Source organism: Pseudophryne corroboree, chromosome 9 (genome assembly GCF_028390025.1).
Source record: "Pseudophryne corroboree isolate aPseCor3 chromosome 9, aPseCor3.hap2, whole genome shotgun sequence".
Taxonomy (NCBI): Eukaryota; Metazoa; Chordata; class Amphibia; order Anura; family Myobatrachidae; genus Pseudophryne; species Pseudophryne corroboree.
Genome location: NC_086452.1, coordinates 470,695,750 through 470,711,576, shown reverse-complemented (window position 1 = coordinate 470,711,576; position 15,827 = coordinate 470,695,750). Strand labels below are relative to the sequence as shown.

The 15,827-nt window shown below is 50.8% G+C and overlaps 1 protein-coding gene across 1 annotated transcript in view; it reads left to right on the top strand.

Moving 5' to 3' along the window:
• TWF2 (twinfilin actin binding protein 2) overlaps nucleotides 1–15,827 on the top strand; it is a 57,006-nt gene that overhangs the window by 25,395 nt on the left and 15,784 nt on the right. Inside the window, exons 2-6 of the mRNA XM_063941350.1 lie at nucleotides 2,266–2,343; nucleotides 10,685–10,863; nucleotides 13,708–13,803; nucleotides 14,529–14,633; nucleotides 14,721–14,846. Coding sequence (XP_063797420.1) covers nucleotides 2,266–2,343; nucleotides 10,685–10,863; nucleotides 13,708–13,803; nucleotides 14,529–14,633; nucleotides 14,721–14,846 — 584 coding nt within the window. The remainder of the gene's footprint in view (nucleotides 1–2,265; nucleotides 2,344–10,684; nucleotides 10,864–13,707; nucleotides 13,804–14,528; nucleotides 14,634–14,720; nucleotides 14,847–15,827) is intronic.

Genomic DNA, 15,827 nt, shown 5'->3' with positions numbered 1-15,827 from the left:
ATCCTGAAGGAAAAAAGGCATTCCTGATGAAGTCATCCATATCCTGATCTAAAGCCAGGAAGGATGTAACCGCAAAAACATTATCACCGCAATTGGCGAAAATATGTTGCGTGGTGCGAGGCCAGTAAGGCCCGACGGAGGAAATTCAACTGGGTCGATTCCTACATTTCCTGCAAGCAGGACTGTCTATGGGCCTAAAATTAGGATCCATTAAGGTTCAAATTTCGGCCCTGTCGATCTTCTTCCAGAAGGAACTGGCTTCAGTTCCTGAAGTCCAGACTTTTGTAAAGGGGGTACTGCATATACAGCCTCCCTTTGTGCCTCCAGTGGCACCTGGGGATCTCAATGTGGTTTTGGGATTCCTAAAATCACATTGGTTCGAATCACTTGCCACAGTGGATTTAAAATATCTCACATGGAAAGTGGTAATGCTGTTAGCCCTGGCTTCAGCCAGGCGCGTATCAGAATTGGCGGCTTTATCCTATAAAAGCCCTTACCTGATATTTCATTCGGATAGGGCGGAATTGAGTACTCGTCCTCAATTTCTCCCTAAGGTGGTTTCAGCGTTTCACATGAACCAACCTATTGTGGTACCTGCGGCTACTAGGGACTTGGAGGACTCCAAGTTGCTGGACGTAGTCAGGGCCCTGAAAATATATGTTTCCAGGACGGCTGGAGTCAGAAAATCTGACTCGCTGTTTATACTGCATGCACCCAACAAGCTGGGTGCTCCTGCTTCTAAGCAGACGATTGCTCGTTGGATTTGTAATACAATTCAGCTTGCACATTCTGTGGCAGGCCTGCCACAGCCAAAATCTGTTAAAGCCCATTCCACAAGGAAGGTGGGCTCATCTTGGGCGGCTGCCCGAGGGGTCTCGGCTTTACAACTTTGCCGAGCAGCTACTTGGTCAGGGGCAAACACGTTTGCTAAATTCTACAAATTTGATACCCTGGCTGAGGAGGACCTGGAGTTCTCTCATTCGGTGCTGCAGAGTCATCCGCACTCTCCCGCCCGTTTGGGAGCTTTGGTATAATCCCCATGGTCCTTACGGAAGTCCCAGCATCCACTAGGACGTCAGAGAAAATAAGAATTTACTTACCGATAATTCTATTTCTCGTAGTCCGTAGTGGATGCTGGGCGCCCATCCCAAGTGCGGATTGTCTGCAATACTTGTATATAGTTATTGTTACAAAAAAATCGGGTTGTTTATTGTTGTGAGCCATCTTTTCAGAGGCTCCTACGTTTATCATACTGTTAACTGGGTTCAGATCACAGGTTGTACGGTGTGATTGGTGTGGCTGGTATGAGTCTTACCCGGGATTCAAAATCCTTTCTTATTATGTACGCTCGTCCGGGCACAGTATCCTAACTGAGGCTTGGAGGAGGGTCATAGGGGGAGGAGCCAGTGCACACCAGCTATTTTAAAGCTTTTACTTTTGTGCCCAGTCTCCTGCGGAGCCGCTATTCCCCATGGTCCTTACGGAAGTTCCAGCATCCACTACGGACTACGAGAAATAGAATTATCGGTAAGTAAATTCTTCATATATATATATATATATATATATATATATATATATATATATATATATATGTCTGGGCCACCAGGTAGCGGCGGAGGTTAGATGGTGAGATCACGGTGTATGTATGTACTGTGTGTGTGTGTGTGTATATATATATATATATATATATATATATATATTAGTTATGACTGGGCCGGAGGGTGGAGGTGTTGTACAGACATAAAAGGAAGTTGTTGCTTTGTGCGGCACTTAGCAGTGTGTGTGTGTCATATGTTATTAGGGGCCTCTGTGGCCAGGGTCATCTTCTCAGAGCCGCGGACTATTTCTCTGTACGCTTATGCCGTGTATCCCGGCGACAGCGGCGTCCCCGCAGTCAGTACTATACGGTGCCCCCAGTGGCCGGAGCAGTGACGCTGAGGTATCATCTATACTGGAGGAATGAGCAGTTCTGGGTGTTACATTGTCTGTTGTTTTAGATGTTGCCCTCTGCCCCCATTAGGGACAAGCTTCGGAGGTCTGCCTGTGTATGACTGGCCCCCCTCCTCCGGCGGTGTAGCTCTGGGCTATATTTGGGAGGTGATGCTGTCAGGATTGTGTTCCAGTTTAGCACATGTCCTCAGACAGTTATTCCCTATGTGCCTGTGATCTGCGGCAGACGTCCTGAAGCTTTTCCCCTGCAGCGTCCGCCTGATTCTTCACCCGCCGCGTACAGCTGACTCACCGGCATGTTCTTGCTTCTTGTAGCTACACCGGAACTGAAGGATTTCTTCGCCAAGGCACGTAATGGATCTATCCGGCTCATAAAGGTGGTTATCGAAGACGGTGAGTAGCGGTGACTGGGGGGATGGAGGGAAGCGGGTAATATGCAACTTTGTATTGTCCTAGAGCGTTTCATATGTGCGGATTGTAACAGACACTTCCTATAGCTAAGAAATGACATTTCTTTATAGTACGCATGGCCTTATATTGATGCTGTGAGACCTTATAGTGAGATCCCCAACCAAATATATATATATATATACTGTGTGTGTGTGTGTGTATATATGTATATATATATATATATATATATCTATAATATGTATGTATGCAGCAGCGTAATGATACATATGTAGCGAGGGTTTAAATGGAAATGACCAGAGTTATCCACAGATTAGACGTAGGTGACCTGCGGCTGTACATTAGTGTGACTGCATGCTGGGTCTTGCAGTTCCTCAACCTTTGGGGTCACCAAAACCTAAGTCTGGTCTAGACTTTGAGCTTGTGTCATTGTCTCGCAGTCTGCAGGACTACTACCCCCAGCAGGTCATGTTGGGATTTCTAGTGAGGGCCCAGGAGTTATAATCTCTAACCTAATCAGATTTATTTACCCCTGAGCTGTAGAGGAAATCCTGACACCCTGGCCTGTAAATAAGACCCTGTAGCCCACAGCAACGAATCAGGATATCTTCTTTCAGCGCGAGTAAGCGCTAATATCTGATTGACTCGGCTAAAGGGTGAAGCTGCTTTATTTTGATGTAATAAGGGTCAGGGCCCAGTGTGCACACATGAAGCCAGAGGTTATGTTCGGGTAAGGGGGCCTGTGGATGTGGCCTGGGTAGCCGGCAGCTTCTAGTGCCGATGATACGGAGCTCTGACTCCTTGCCGACAGGTGGGGCGTTATCCGCGGCCATCGCTGACCGCCGCAAGAGAGGACCCGCAGGTGCAGTGATCGAGAGCAGTCAGAGGGGTCTGTCGCTGGGGTAAATAACAGGGGCTTAGCTGCACAGCGGAGCCAGAAGCCAGCTCATGGAAAATGTTTCCGAGGCCGCCTGGAATGTGTGGGCTTAGAATAGCTGAGAGATAAACACATTGGCCAATTGTACATAGAGACACGGGGATGTCACTGCTTGTTATATAGACCGATATAGCTATATACTCACCTCTGGGAGGGGGGGTACTTTCCCAATGCCTGCGCCATAGCTGGTCACTGTCACGGGTCACTGGCATTTCTCCCAGGCAGTGACAGAGGGTACCGGGAAGGGTTCATCATAACGGTGCCGCACAGCGCGGTGGCTGCGTGTACCTGTCCGACCGGGGGTTATTTCACCCTGATGTGCTCAGATACTAAAGCAGAAATGTGTACAGTAATCGTGTACAATGCAGCGTGATCCGATATAGAGTGTGTGTGTGTGTACACACACACACACACACACACACACACACACACACACACACACACACACACACACACACACACACAGTCTGTGTGTTACACTAGGATAGATAATCTCAGTCCTGTCATTTCCACTTATACATTCTTACTGTGTATGACTGCTAAAAGTAACTGGACTATATATATATATATATATATATATATATATGGGAGGATGGTGGGGTCGGGGGACGTGTGATCAGTATATAGGGGAGGATGGTGGGGTCGGGGAATGTGTGATCAGTATATAGGGGAGGATGGTGGGGTTGGGGGATGTGTGATCAGTATATAGGGGAGGATGGTGGGTCGGGCGGTGTGTGATCAGTATATAAGGGAGGATGGTGGGTCGGGGGATGTGTGATCAGTATATAGGGGAGGATGGTGAGGTCGGGGGATGTGTGATCAATATATAGGGGAGGATGGTGAGGTCGGGGATGTGTGATCAGTATATAGGGGAGAATGGTGGGGTCGGGGGACGTGTGATCAGTATATAGGGGAGGATGGTGAGGTCAGGGGATGTGTGATCAGTATATAGGGGAGGATGGTGAGGTCGGGGGATGTGTGATCAGTATATAGGGGAGGATGGTGAGGTCGGGGGATGTGTGATCAGTATATAGGGGAGGATGGTGAGGTCGGGGGATGTGTGATCAGTATATAGGGGAGGATGGTGGGTCGGGCGGTGTGTGATCAGTATATAGGGGAGGATGGTGAGGTCGGGGGATGTATGATCAGTATATAGGGGAGGATGGTGAGGTTGGGGGATGTGTGATCAGTGAATAGGGGAGGATGGTGAGGTCGGGGGATGTGTGATCAGTATATAGGGGAGGATGGTGAGGTCGGGGGGATGTGTGATTAGTATATAGGGGAGGATGGTGAGGTCGGGGGATGTGTGATTAGTATATAGGGGAGGATGGTGAGGTCGGGGATGTGTGATCAGTATATAGGGGAGAATGGTGGGGTCGGGGGATGTGTGACCAGTATATAGGGAAGGATGGTGGGGCCGGAGGATGTGTGATCAGTGAATAGGGGAGGATGGTGAGGTCGGGGGATGTGTGATCAGTATATAGGGGAGGATGGTGGGTCGGGCGGTGTGTGATCAGTATATAGGGGAGGATGGTGGGGTTGGGGGATGTGTGATCAGTATATAGGGGAGGATGGTGGGTCGGGCGGTGTGTGATCAGTATATAGGGGAGGATGGTGAGGTCGGGGGATGTGTGATCAGTATATAGGGGAGGATGGTGGGGACGGGGGATGTGTGATCAATATATAGGGGAGGATGGTGAGGTCGGGGGATGTGTGATCAGTATATAGGGGAGGATGGTGGGGTCGGGGGATGTGTGATCAGAATATAGGGGAGGATGATGGGGTTGGGCGATGTGTGATCAGTATATAGGGGAGGATGGTGAGGTCGGGGGATGTGTGATCGGTATATAGGGAAGGATGGTGAGGTCGGGGGATGTGTGATCGGTATATAGGGAAGGATGGTGGGGTCGGGGGACGTGTGATCAGTATATAGGGGAGGATGATGAGGTCGGGGGATGTGTGATCAGTATATAGGGGAGGATGGTGGGTCGGGGGATGTGTGATCAGTATATAGGGGAAGATGGTGAGGTCGGGGGATGTGTGATCAGTATATAGGGGAAGATGGTGGGGTCGGGGGATGTGTGATCAGTATATAGGGGAGGATGGTGAGGTCGGGGGATGTGTGATCAGTATATAGGGGAGGATGGTGGGGTCGGGGGATGTGTGATCAGTATATAGGGGAGGATGGTGAGGTCGGGGGATGTGTGATCAGTATATAGGGGAGGATGATGAGGCCGGGGGATGTGTGATCAGTGTATAGGGGAGGATGGTGAGGTCGGGGGATGTGTGATCAGTATATAGGGGAGGATGGTGGGTCGGGGGATGTGTGATCAGTATATAGGGGAGGATGGTGAGGTCGGGGGATGTGTGATCAGTATATAGGGGAGGATGATGAGGTCGGGGGATGTGTGATCAGTATATAGGGGAGGATGGTGAGGTCGGGGGATGTGTGATCAAGTATATAGGGGAGGATGGTGGGGTCGGGGGATGTGTGATCAGTGTATAGGGGAGGATGGTGGGGTCGGGGGTTGTGTGATCAGTATATAGGGGAGGATGGTGAGGTTGGGGGATGTGTGATCAGTATATAGGGGAGGATGGTGGGGTCGGGGGATGTGTGATCAGTATATAGGGGAGGATGGTGGGTCGGGGGATGTGTGATCAGTATATAGGGGAGGATGGTGGGGTCGGGGGATGTGTGATCAGTATATAGGGGAGGATGGTGGGGTCGGGGGATGTGTGATCAGTATATAGGGGAGGATGATGGGGTTGGGCGATGTGTGATCAGTATATAGGGGAGGATGGTGAGGTCGGGGGATGTGTGATCAGTATATAGGGGAGGATGGTGGGGTCGGGGGATGTGTGATCAGTATATAGGGGAGGATGGTGGGGTCGGGGGATGTGTGATCAGTATATAGGGGAGGATGATGAGGTCGGGGGATGTGTGATCAGTATATAGGGGAGGATGGTGGGGTCGGGGGATGTGTGATCAGTATATAGGAGAGGATGGTGAGGTCGGGGGATGTGTGATCAGTATATAGGGGAGGATGGTGGGGTCGGGGGATGTGTGATCAGTATATAGGGGAGGATGGTGGGGTCGGGGGATGTGTGATCAGTATATAGGGGAGGATGATGGGGTTGGGCGATGTGTGATCAGTATATAGGGGAGGATGGTGAGGTCGGGGGATGTGTGATCAGTATATAGGGGAGGATGATGAGGTCGGGGGATGTGTGATCAGTATATAGGGGAGGATGGTGGGGTCGGGGTATGTGTGATCAGTATATAGGGGAGGATGATGAGGTCGGGGGATGTGTGATTAGTATATAGGGGAGGATGATGAGGTCGGGGGATGTGTGATCAGTATATAGGGGAGGATGGTGGGGTCGGGGGACGTGTGATCAGTATATAGGGGAGGATGATGAGTTCAGGGGATGTGTGATCAGTATATAGGGGAGGACGGGTGATCGGCGTATAGGGGAGGACGGTTGGGGATGTGTAATTAGTATATAGGGGAGGATGGTGGGTCGGGGGATGTGTGATCAGTATATAGGGGAGGATGATGAGGTCGGGGGATGTGTGATCAGTATTTAGGGGAGGATGGTGAGGTCGGGGGATGTGTGATCAGTATATAGGGGAGGATGATGAGGTCGGGGGATGTGTGATCAGTATATAGGGGAGGATGATGAGGTCAGGGGATGTGTGATCAGTGTATAGGGGAGAATGGTGAGGTTGGGGGATGTGTGATCAGTATATAGGGGAGGATGGTGGGGTCGGGGGATGTGTGATCAGTATATAGGGGAGGGTGGTGAGGTCGGGGGATGTGTGATCAGTATATAGGGGAGGATGGTGGGTCTGGGGATGTGTGATCAGTATATAGGGGAGGATGGTGGGGTCGGGGGATGTGTGATCAGTATATAGGGGAGGATGGTGGGGTCGGGGGATGTGTGATCAGTATATAGGGGAGGATGGTGAGGTTGGGGGATGTGTGATCAGTATATAGGGGAGGATGATGAGGTCGGGGGATGTGTGATCAGTATATAGGGGAGGATGGTGAGGTTGGGGGATGTGTGATCAGTATATAGGGGAGGATGGTGGGGTCGGGGGATGTGTGATCAGTATATAGGGGAGGATGGTGAGGTCGGGGGATGTGTGATCAGTATATAGGGGAGGATGATGAGGTCAGGGGATGTGTGATCAGTGTATAGGGGAGGATGATGAGGTCAGGGGATGTGTGATCAGTATATAGGGAAGGACGGTGGGGGACGTGTGATCGGCGCATAGGGGAGGACGGTTGGGGATGTGTAATTAGTATATAGGGGAGGATGGTGGGTCGGGGGATGTGTGATCAGTATATAGGGGAGGATGGTGGGGTTGGGGGATGTGTGATCAGTATATAGGGGAGGATGGTGGGTCGGGCGGTGTGTGATCAGTATATTAGGGAGGATGGTGAGGTCGGGGGATGTGTGATCAGTATATAGGGGAGGATGGTGAGGTCGGGGGATGTGTGATTAGTATATAGGGGAGGATGGTGAGGTCGGGGGATGTGTGATCAGTATATAGGGGAGGATGGTGGGTCGGGGGATGTGTGATCAGTATATAGGGGAGGATGGTGGGGTTGGGGGATGTGTGATCAGTATATAGGGGAGGATGGTGGGTCGGGGGATGTGTGATCAGTATATAGGGGAGGATGGTGAGGTCGAGGGATGTGTGATCAGTATATAGGGGAGGATGGTGAGTCGGGGTGTGTGTGTGATCAGTATATAGGGGAGGATGGTGGGTCGGGGGATGTGTGATCAGTATATAGGGGAGGATGGTGGGTCGGGGGATGTGTGATCAGTATATAGGGGAGGATGGTGAGGTCGGGGGATGTGTAATCAGTGTATAGGGGAGGATGGTGGGGTCGGGGGATGTGTGATCAGTATATAGGGGAGAATGGTGGGGTCGGGGGATGTGTGACCAGTATATAGGGAAGGATGGTGGGGTCGGAGTATGTGTGATCAGTATATAGGGGAGGATGGTGGGGTCGGGGGATGTGTGATCAGTATATAGGGGAGGATAGTGGGTCGGGGGATGTGTGATCAGTATATAGGGGAGGATGGTGAGGTCGAGGGATGTGTGATCAGTGAATAGGGGAGGATGGTGAGGTCGGGGGATGTGTGATCAGTATATAGGGGAGGATGGTGGGTCGGGGGATGTGTGATCAGTATATAGGGGAGGATGGTGGGTCGGGGGATGTGTGATCAGTATATAGGGGAGGATGGTGAGGTTGGGGGATGTGTGATCAGTATATAGGGGAGGGGTCTGGGACTCCAGGTCGACAACAAAAAGGTTGACACACCTTAGGTCGACGCCAGTTGGTCGACACACCTTAGGTCGACATGGACAAAAGGTCGACAGGAACAAGGTCGACATGGAAAAATGTCGACATGAGTTTTTTGTTTTTTTGGTGTTGTTTTCTTCGTAGAGTAACCGGGAACCCCAATTAGTGCACCGCGTCCCCTCGCATGGCTCGCTTCTCTCGCCATGCTTCGGGCATGGTGCCTTCGCTCCGCTTCGCTCGGCACAGATTACCGTTCCAATCGTAGTCCACATGGATCGTTAAGCATGAAAAAGTTCCAAAAAAGAAAAAAATTGTGAAAAACTCATGTCGACCTTTTGTCCATGTCGACCTTATTCCTGTCGACCTTTTGTCCATGTCGACCTTTTGGCCATGTCGACCTAAGGTGTGTCGACCAATTGGCGTCGACCTAAGGTGTGTTGACCTTTTTGTTGTCAACCTGGAGTCCGGATACCAGGGGAGGATGGTGGGGTCGGGGGATGTGTGATCAGTATATAGGGGAGGATGGTGCGGTCGGGGGATGTGTGATCAGTATATAGGGCAAGATGGTGGGGTCGGGGAATGTGTGATCAGTATATAGGGGAGGATGGTGAGGTCGGGGGATGTGTGATCAGTATATAGGGGAGGATGGTGAGGTCGAGGGATGTGTGATCAGTATATAGGGGAGGATGGTGGGGTCGGGGGATGTGTGATCAGTATATAGGGGAGGATGATGAGGTCGAGGGATGTGTGATCAGTATATAGGGGAGGATGGTGGGGTCGGGGGATGTGTGATCAGTATATAGGGGAGGATGGTGAGGTCGAGGGATGTGTGATCAGTATATAGGGGAGGATGGTGGGGTCGGGGGATGTGTGATCAGTATATAGGGGAGGATGGTGGGTCGGGGGATGTGTGATCAGTATATAGGGGAGGATGGTGAGGTCGGGGGATGTGTGATCAGTATATAGGAGAGGATGGTGAGGTTGGGGGATGTGTGATCAGTATATAGGGGAGGATGATGAGGTCGGGGGATGTGTGATCAGTATATAGGAGAGGATGGTGAGGTCGGGGGATGTGTGATCAGTATATAGGGGAGGATGGTGGGGTCGGGGGATGTGTGATCAGTATATAGGGGAGGATGGTGGGGTTGAGGGATGTGTGATCAGTATATAGGAGAGGATGGTGAGGTCGGGGGATGTGTGGTCAGTATATAGGGGAGGATGGTGAGGTCGGGGGATGTGTGATCAGTGTATAGGGGAGGATGGTGGGGTCGGGGGATGTGTGATCAGTATATAGGGGAGGATGGTGGGTCGGGGGATGTGTGATCAGTATATAGGGGAGGATGATGAGGTCGGGGGATGTGTGATCAGTATATAGGGAAGGATGGTTGGTCGGGGGATGTATGATCAGTATATAGGGGAGGATGGTGAGGTCGGGGGATGTGTGATCAGTGTATAGGGGAGGATGATGAGGTCGGGGGATGTGTGATCAGTATATAGGGAAGGATGGTTGGTCGGGGGATGTATGATCAGTATATAGGGGAGGATGGTGAGGTCGGGGGATGTGTGATCAGTGTATAGGGGAGGATGGTGGGTCGGGGGATGTGTGATCAGTATATAGGGGAGGATGGTGGGGTTGGGGGATGTGTGATCAGTGTATAGGGGAGGATGATGAGGTCGGGGGATGTATGATCAGTATATAGGGGAGGATGGTGGGGTCGGGGACGTGTGATCAGTATATAGGGGAGGATGGTGGGTCGGGGGATGTGTGATCAGTATATAGGGGAGGATGGTGAGGTCGGGGGATGTATGATCAGTATATAGGGGAGGATGGTGAGGTCGGGGGATGTGTGATCAGTATATAGGGGAGGATGGTTAGGTCGGGGTATGTGTGATCGGTATATAGGGGAGGATGGTGGGATCGGGGGACGTGTGATCGGTATATAGATTAGTACTGGCATAGGCCACATCCGGCACCCCAGCTACTGTGGAACTATACATCCCAGCATGCCTGCCCCTGTGTTAGTACAGTGTGTGTGATCCGGGTTCATTGCTTGTGTTCTCGGCTCTGCAGAGCAGCTGGTGTTTGGAGCTCACAAGGAGCTGAGGCTGAACTGGGACCAAGACTACGACGCCCTCGTCCTCCCTCTCCTGGACGAGACGCAGCCCTGCTACATCCTGTACCGCCTGGATAGCCAGAACGCTCAGGGATACGAATGGCTCTTCCTGTCATGGTCACCTGACCACTCTCCGGTATGATGCAAGATCCCCGATCAGCCTCCATACAGTCACACACTCCCCCCACTCCTGTCACACAGCCTCACTTATACCTCACATCCCTAATATACAGTACAGCAGGGGTATGCAACATGCAGCCCTCCAACTGCTGAGGTACCACACATCCCAGCATGCCTTGCCACAGTATTAGTGCATGCTAAACCTGTGGCAGGGCATGCTGGGATATGTAGTACCTCAGCAGCTGGAGGGCCGCATGTTGTTTCCCAGCCGTACATAGACCTGTATATTACACTCCCCCTTGTGGCCAGATACAGGTATAGCGCCATGTCGCTGGCAGAGACTGGATGCCACGAGGTCTTACAGTGGGGCAAAAAAAGTATTTGGACAGCCACCGATTGTGCAAGTTCAACCACTTAAAAAGATGAGAGGTGTGTAATTTCCATCATAGGTACACTTCAACTGCGAGAGACAGAATCTGAAAAATAAAACCAGGAAATCACAGTGTATGATTTTTAAACAATTTACTTGTATACAGGCAAGCAGCTTGGTGAGAAGAGATTAACTGTTGGCGCAATTATTAAAAAATGGAAGAAATACAAGATCACTGACAATCTCCCTCGACTTGGGGCTCCATGCAAGATTTCACCTCATGGGGGTATCAATGATCTTGAGAACGGCGAGGAATCAGTCCAGAACTACACGGGAGGACTTGGTCAAAGACCTCATGAGAGCTGGGACCACAGTCACAAAGGTTACCATTACTAACACACTACGTCGTCATGGATTGAAATTGAAATCCTGCAGCGCCCAAATGGTCCCCCTGCTTAAGCCAGCACATGTCCAGGCCCGTCTAAAGTTTGCCAGTGACCATCTGGATGATCCAGAGGAGGATTGGGAGAATGTAATGTGGTCAGATGAGAGCAAAATCAAACTTTTTGGTATAAACTCCACTCGCCGTGTTTGGAGGGGGAAGAATGATGAATGGCATCCCAAGAACACCATACCCACTGTGAAGCATGGGGGTGGAAACATCATGCTTTGGGGCTGCTTTTCTGCAAAGCGGATAGGACGACTGATCCGTATTAAGGAGAGTATGAATGGGGCCATGTATCGTGAGATTTTGGGCAAAAACCTCCTTCCCTCAGTAAGAGCATTGAAGATGGAACGTGGCTGGGTCTTCCAGCATGACAATTACCCCAAACACACTGACATGGGCAACTAAGGAGTGTCTACGTAAGAAGCATTTCAAGGTCCTGGCGTGGCCTAGCCAGTCTCCAGACCTCAACCCAATAGAAAATCTGTGGAGGGAGTTGAAAGTCCATGTTGCCCGGCGACAGCCCCAAAACATGACAGATCTAGAGAAGATCTGCATGGAAGAGTGGGCCAAAATACCTGCTACAGTGTGTGCAAACCTGGTCAAGAACTACAGGAAACATTTGACCTCTGTAATTGCCAACCGAGGTTATATTACAAAGTATTGAGTTCAACTTTCTGATTGTCCAAATATTTATTTTCTGCAAGAATAAACAAATAAATAGTGTAACAATCATACAATGTGATTTCCAGATTCTGTCTCTCACACTTGAAATCTATGATGGGTCAACTTGCACAATTGGGGGCTGTCCAAATACTTTTTTGCCCCACTCTATCTGGCAAGTCTAGAAGTGCATTGTAATAACCATGAGCAGAGGATTTCATGTCCCTGAGGATATAAATCTGGCCCTTAAGGAGTAAAAAGGGGCAGGGCGCCGGACGCCCGAAACGGGGCGCGGCCACGCAAATTAGGGGGCGTGGCCATGCCTACGTCATTTTAGGGGCGGGGCGGCCCACAGACGCTACTATAGAGAGCGTCTGTGGCCGGCGACGTCACTGTTGGGCTTCCCCCAGCCCTCTCCCAATGCGTGAATGGATGCCGCGCGCATGCGCACGGCATCTATACACGCCGGGAGGGCAGGAAGCGGGCGGCTGTTCTAGAAGGGCGCCGCAAAAGGGGCAGGGCGGGTTTTGCCTGCTAAAAAAACGGGCAGGGCGCGACGCCCTGCTAAAACAGCCTAGAGTGAACACTACTTACGGTTATCATTAAATGGTTGTACATTGTATGACCAGGTCCTAGCTGCGCAGGTGGAGCGCGGTCTGCACTGTGCTCATGACTGCAGTGGCCCTCAGGTGCGTAACAAGCCTAGAACCTTACAGGTAACTATGATTCTCAGCGCTCCAGTTGTGGGTCATGACTGGGGGACAATTCAGGTTTTCCGAAAATTAAAATATCCTATTTAAAGAGACTGTAACGTCCAACTGTTTTCTGGCTAGATCCTAGCGTAGGGATTGCACGTGACAAAGTTTTATGTTCTCACCCTATGCAAACTACGAGCGAGTCTGGAGTTTTGTGCGTCTGCCACCTCCAGATCTGCTCTGTTATATTTTAATACCTGAATGCACCCCTAGATATGTCATACCTAGGCCTCAATGGCGCCACACACTTTGCACTGGGTCACCTCCCCATGCTGTTGTATCGTGCGGGGATTATTACACTCAATAAGTTTGACAGGAGATTTTTGATAGGAGATAAAGGGGTTATGGGGACGGGAAGAGCTGCAATGGCATCTCTACCGATTTTTGAGGAGATAGTGGTTATGGGGAAGGGAAGAGATAGAATGGCATCTGTACTGATTCATCCCTTAATAGTTGCCTTTGTTACTCTGTTGTGTTTATGAAATTATGTCCTAGTTGGTTGTTGGTTCTTTATTGAAGCACAGAGGCCACCATGTAATGTTTTACTGTTCTTCCCCAGTCCAATATGGCGGTTACAGCGGCTATTTGAAACCGTCCTCGTGTCTGAGCTTTGTGCTTTTGTGACAGGTGCGGCTGAAGATGCTGTACGCTGCAACCCGGGCCACCGTCAAGAAGGAGTTTGGAGGTGGACACATTAAAGATGAATTGTTCGGGACACTAAAGGTCAGTAATTTGCGTCAGTAAGGTCTCTAAGACGTATATAAACAGAGATACTGAAGTGGGGGTTTAAGGTGTCTTCTCTTATCCATTCATTAGCCTGGGGGATGTCTGTATCGTATATGTGCAGTTAGGGTTTGGCAGCTTAATTATATGGTGCACTCGCTTATAAATGATATAGGGGGTAATTCAGATCTGATCACCTTTGTGCGTTTTCGCACAGCGTGCGATCAGATCCGAACTGCGTATGCACTGCGCCGGCGCGTCGCACGGCTGCAAAGGGGGTCGCCGGTCAGCGACGGGTTTGTGCGAAGGATCCATTTGCATGGGCGTTCGCAACGAGATTGACAGGAAGAGGGCGTTTGTGGGTGGCAACTGACCGTTTTCTGGGAGTGCTTGGAAAAACGCAGGGGTGTCCAAGCGTTTGCAGGGCGGGTTCCTGACGTCAAATCCGGTCCCGGACAGGCTGATGTAATCGCAGCGGCTGAGTAAGTTCTGGGCTGCGCAGAGACTGCACAAAATTGTACAGCTCGGCTACACTTGCGATCGCACACTTGAACAGCTAAAATACACTCCCCCTGTAGGCGGCGACTATCTGATTGCAGGACAACAAAAAACGCAGCGATCAGGTGTGAATTAGGCCCACAGACGGGCGATTTTCTCAAATGCAACTTTAATTCTAACAACTTGTTGGTAATTTCCTGAACTAATTGTACCATTCTGTGTGGCAGGAAGACATCGCTCTCAGTGGGTACCAGAAGCACGTTTCATTCTGCGCTGCTCCGGCGCCCCTTACTGCTGCCGAGAGGGAACTGCAGCAAATCAAAATAAATGAGGTGAGTGCGCCGTGATATATGCGGCCACAGGGGGAGGCGGGCTGAGGCGTTGATCTTCCACCGTGACCTCTGGTGACTCTTTCCCAGGTAAAGACGGAGATCAGTGTGGAGAGCAAACAGCAGACTCTGCAGGGACTGTTCTTCCCTCTAAGACCAGAGGCAGAGGAGGCCATTCAGCTCTTGAAGCAGAAGAGAATCAACTACATTCAGCTGGTAGGTCGCATAGCGTCCACATCCGTCATCCTCACAGGGTCTTATATACATATGTTGGTGCACCGTTCATTATAGATTACCGTTTCAGCACTTCTCATGCTGGAGAAAATACTTTATTATCCGTTTTCGTGGTTTTCTCTGACGTCCTAGTGGATGCTGGGAACTCCGTAAGGACCAAGGGGAATAGCGGCTCCGCAGGAGACTGGGCACAAAAGTAAAGCTTTAGGACTACCTGGTGTGCACTGGCTCCTCCCCCTATGACCCTCCTCCAAGCCTCAGTTAGATTTTTGTGCCCGGCCGAGAAGGGTGCACACTAGGGGCTCTCCTGAGCTTCTTAGTGAAAGTTTAGTTTTAGGTTTTTTATTTTCAGTGAGACCTGCTGGCAACAGGCTCACTGCATCGAGGGACTAAGGGGAGAAGAAGCGAACTCACCTGCGTGCAGAGTGGATTGGGCTTCTTAGGCTACTGGACACCATTAGCTCCAGAGGGACCGAACACAGGCCCAGCCTCGGAGTCCGGTCCCAGAGCCGCGCCGCCGGCCCCCTTACAGAGCCAGAAGCAAGAAGAGGTCCGGAAAATCGGCGGCAGAAGACATCCGGTCTTCACCAAGGTAGCGCACAGCACTGCAGCTGTGCGCCATTGCTCCTCAGCACACTTCACACTTCGGTCACTGAGGGTGCAGGGCGCTAGGGGGGGGCGCCCTGAGCAGCAATAAAAACACCTTGGCTGGCGAAAATACATCACATATAGCCCCCAGGGCTATATGGATGAATTTTAACCCCTGCCAGATTCCACAGAAAAACGGGAGAAAAGGCCGCCGAGAAGGGGGCGGAGCCTATCTCCTCAGCACACTGGCGCCATTTTCTCTCACAGCTCCGTTGGAGGGAAGCTCCCTGGCTCTCCCCTGCAGTTACTACACTACAGAAAGGGGTTAAAAAAGAGAGGGGGGCACTAATTAGGCGCAGTATAACAATACAGCAG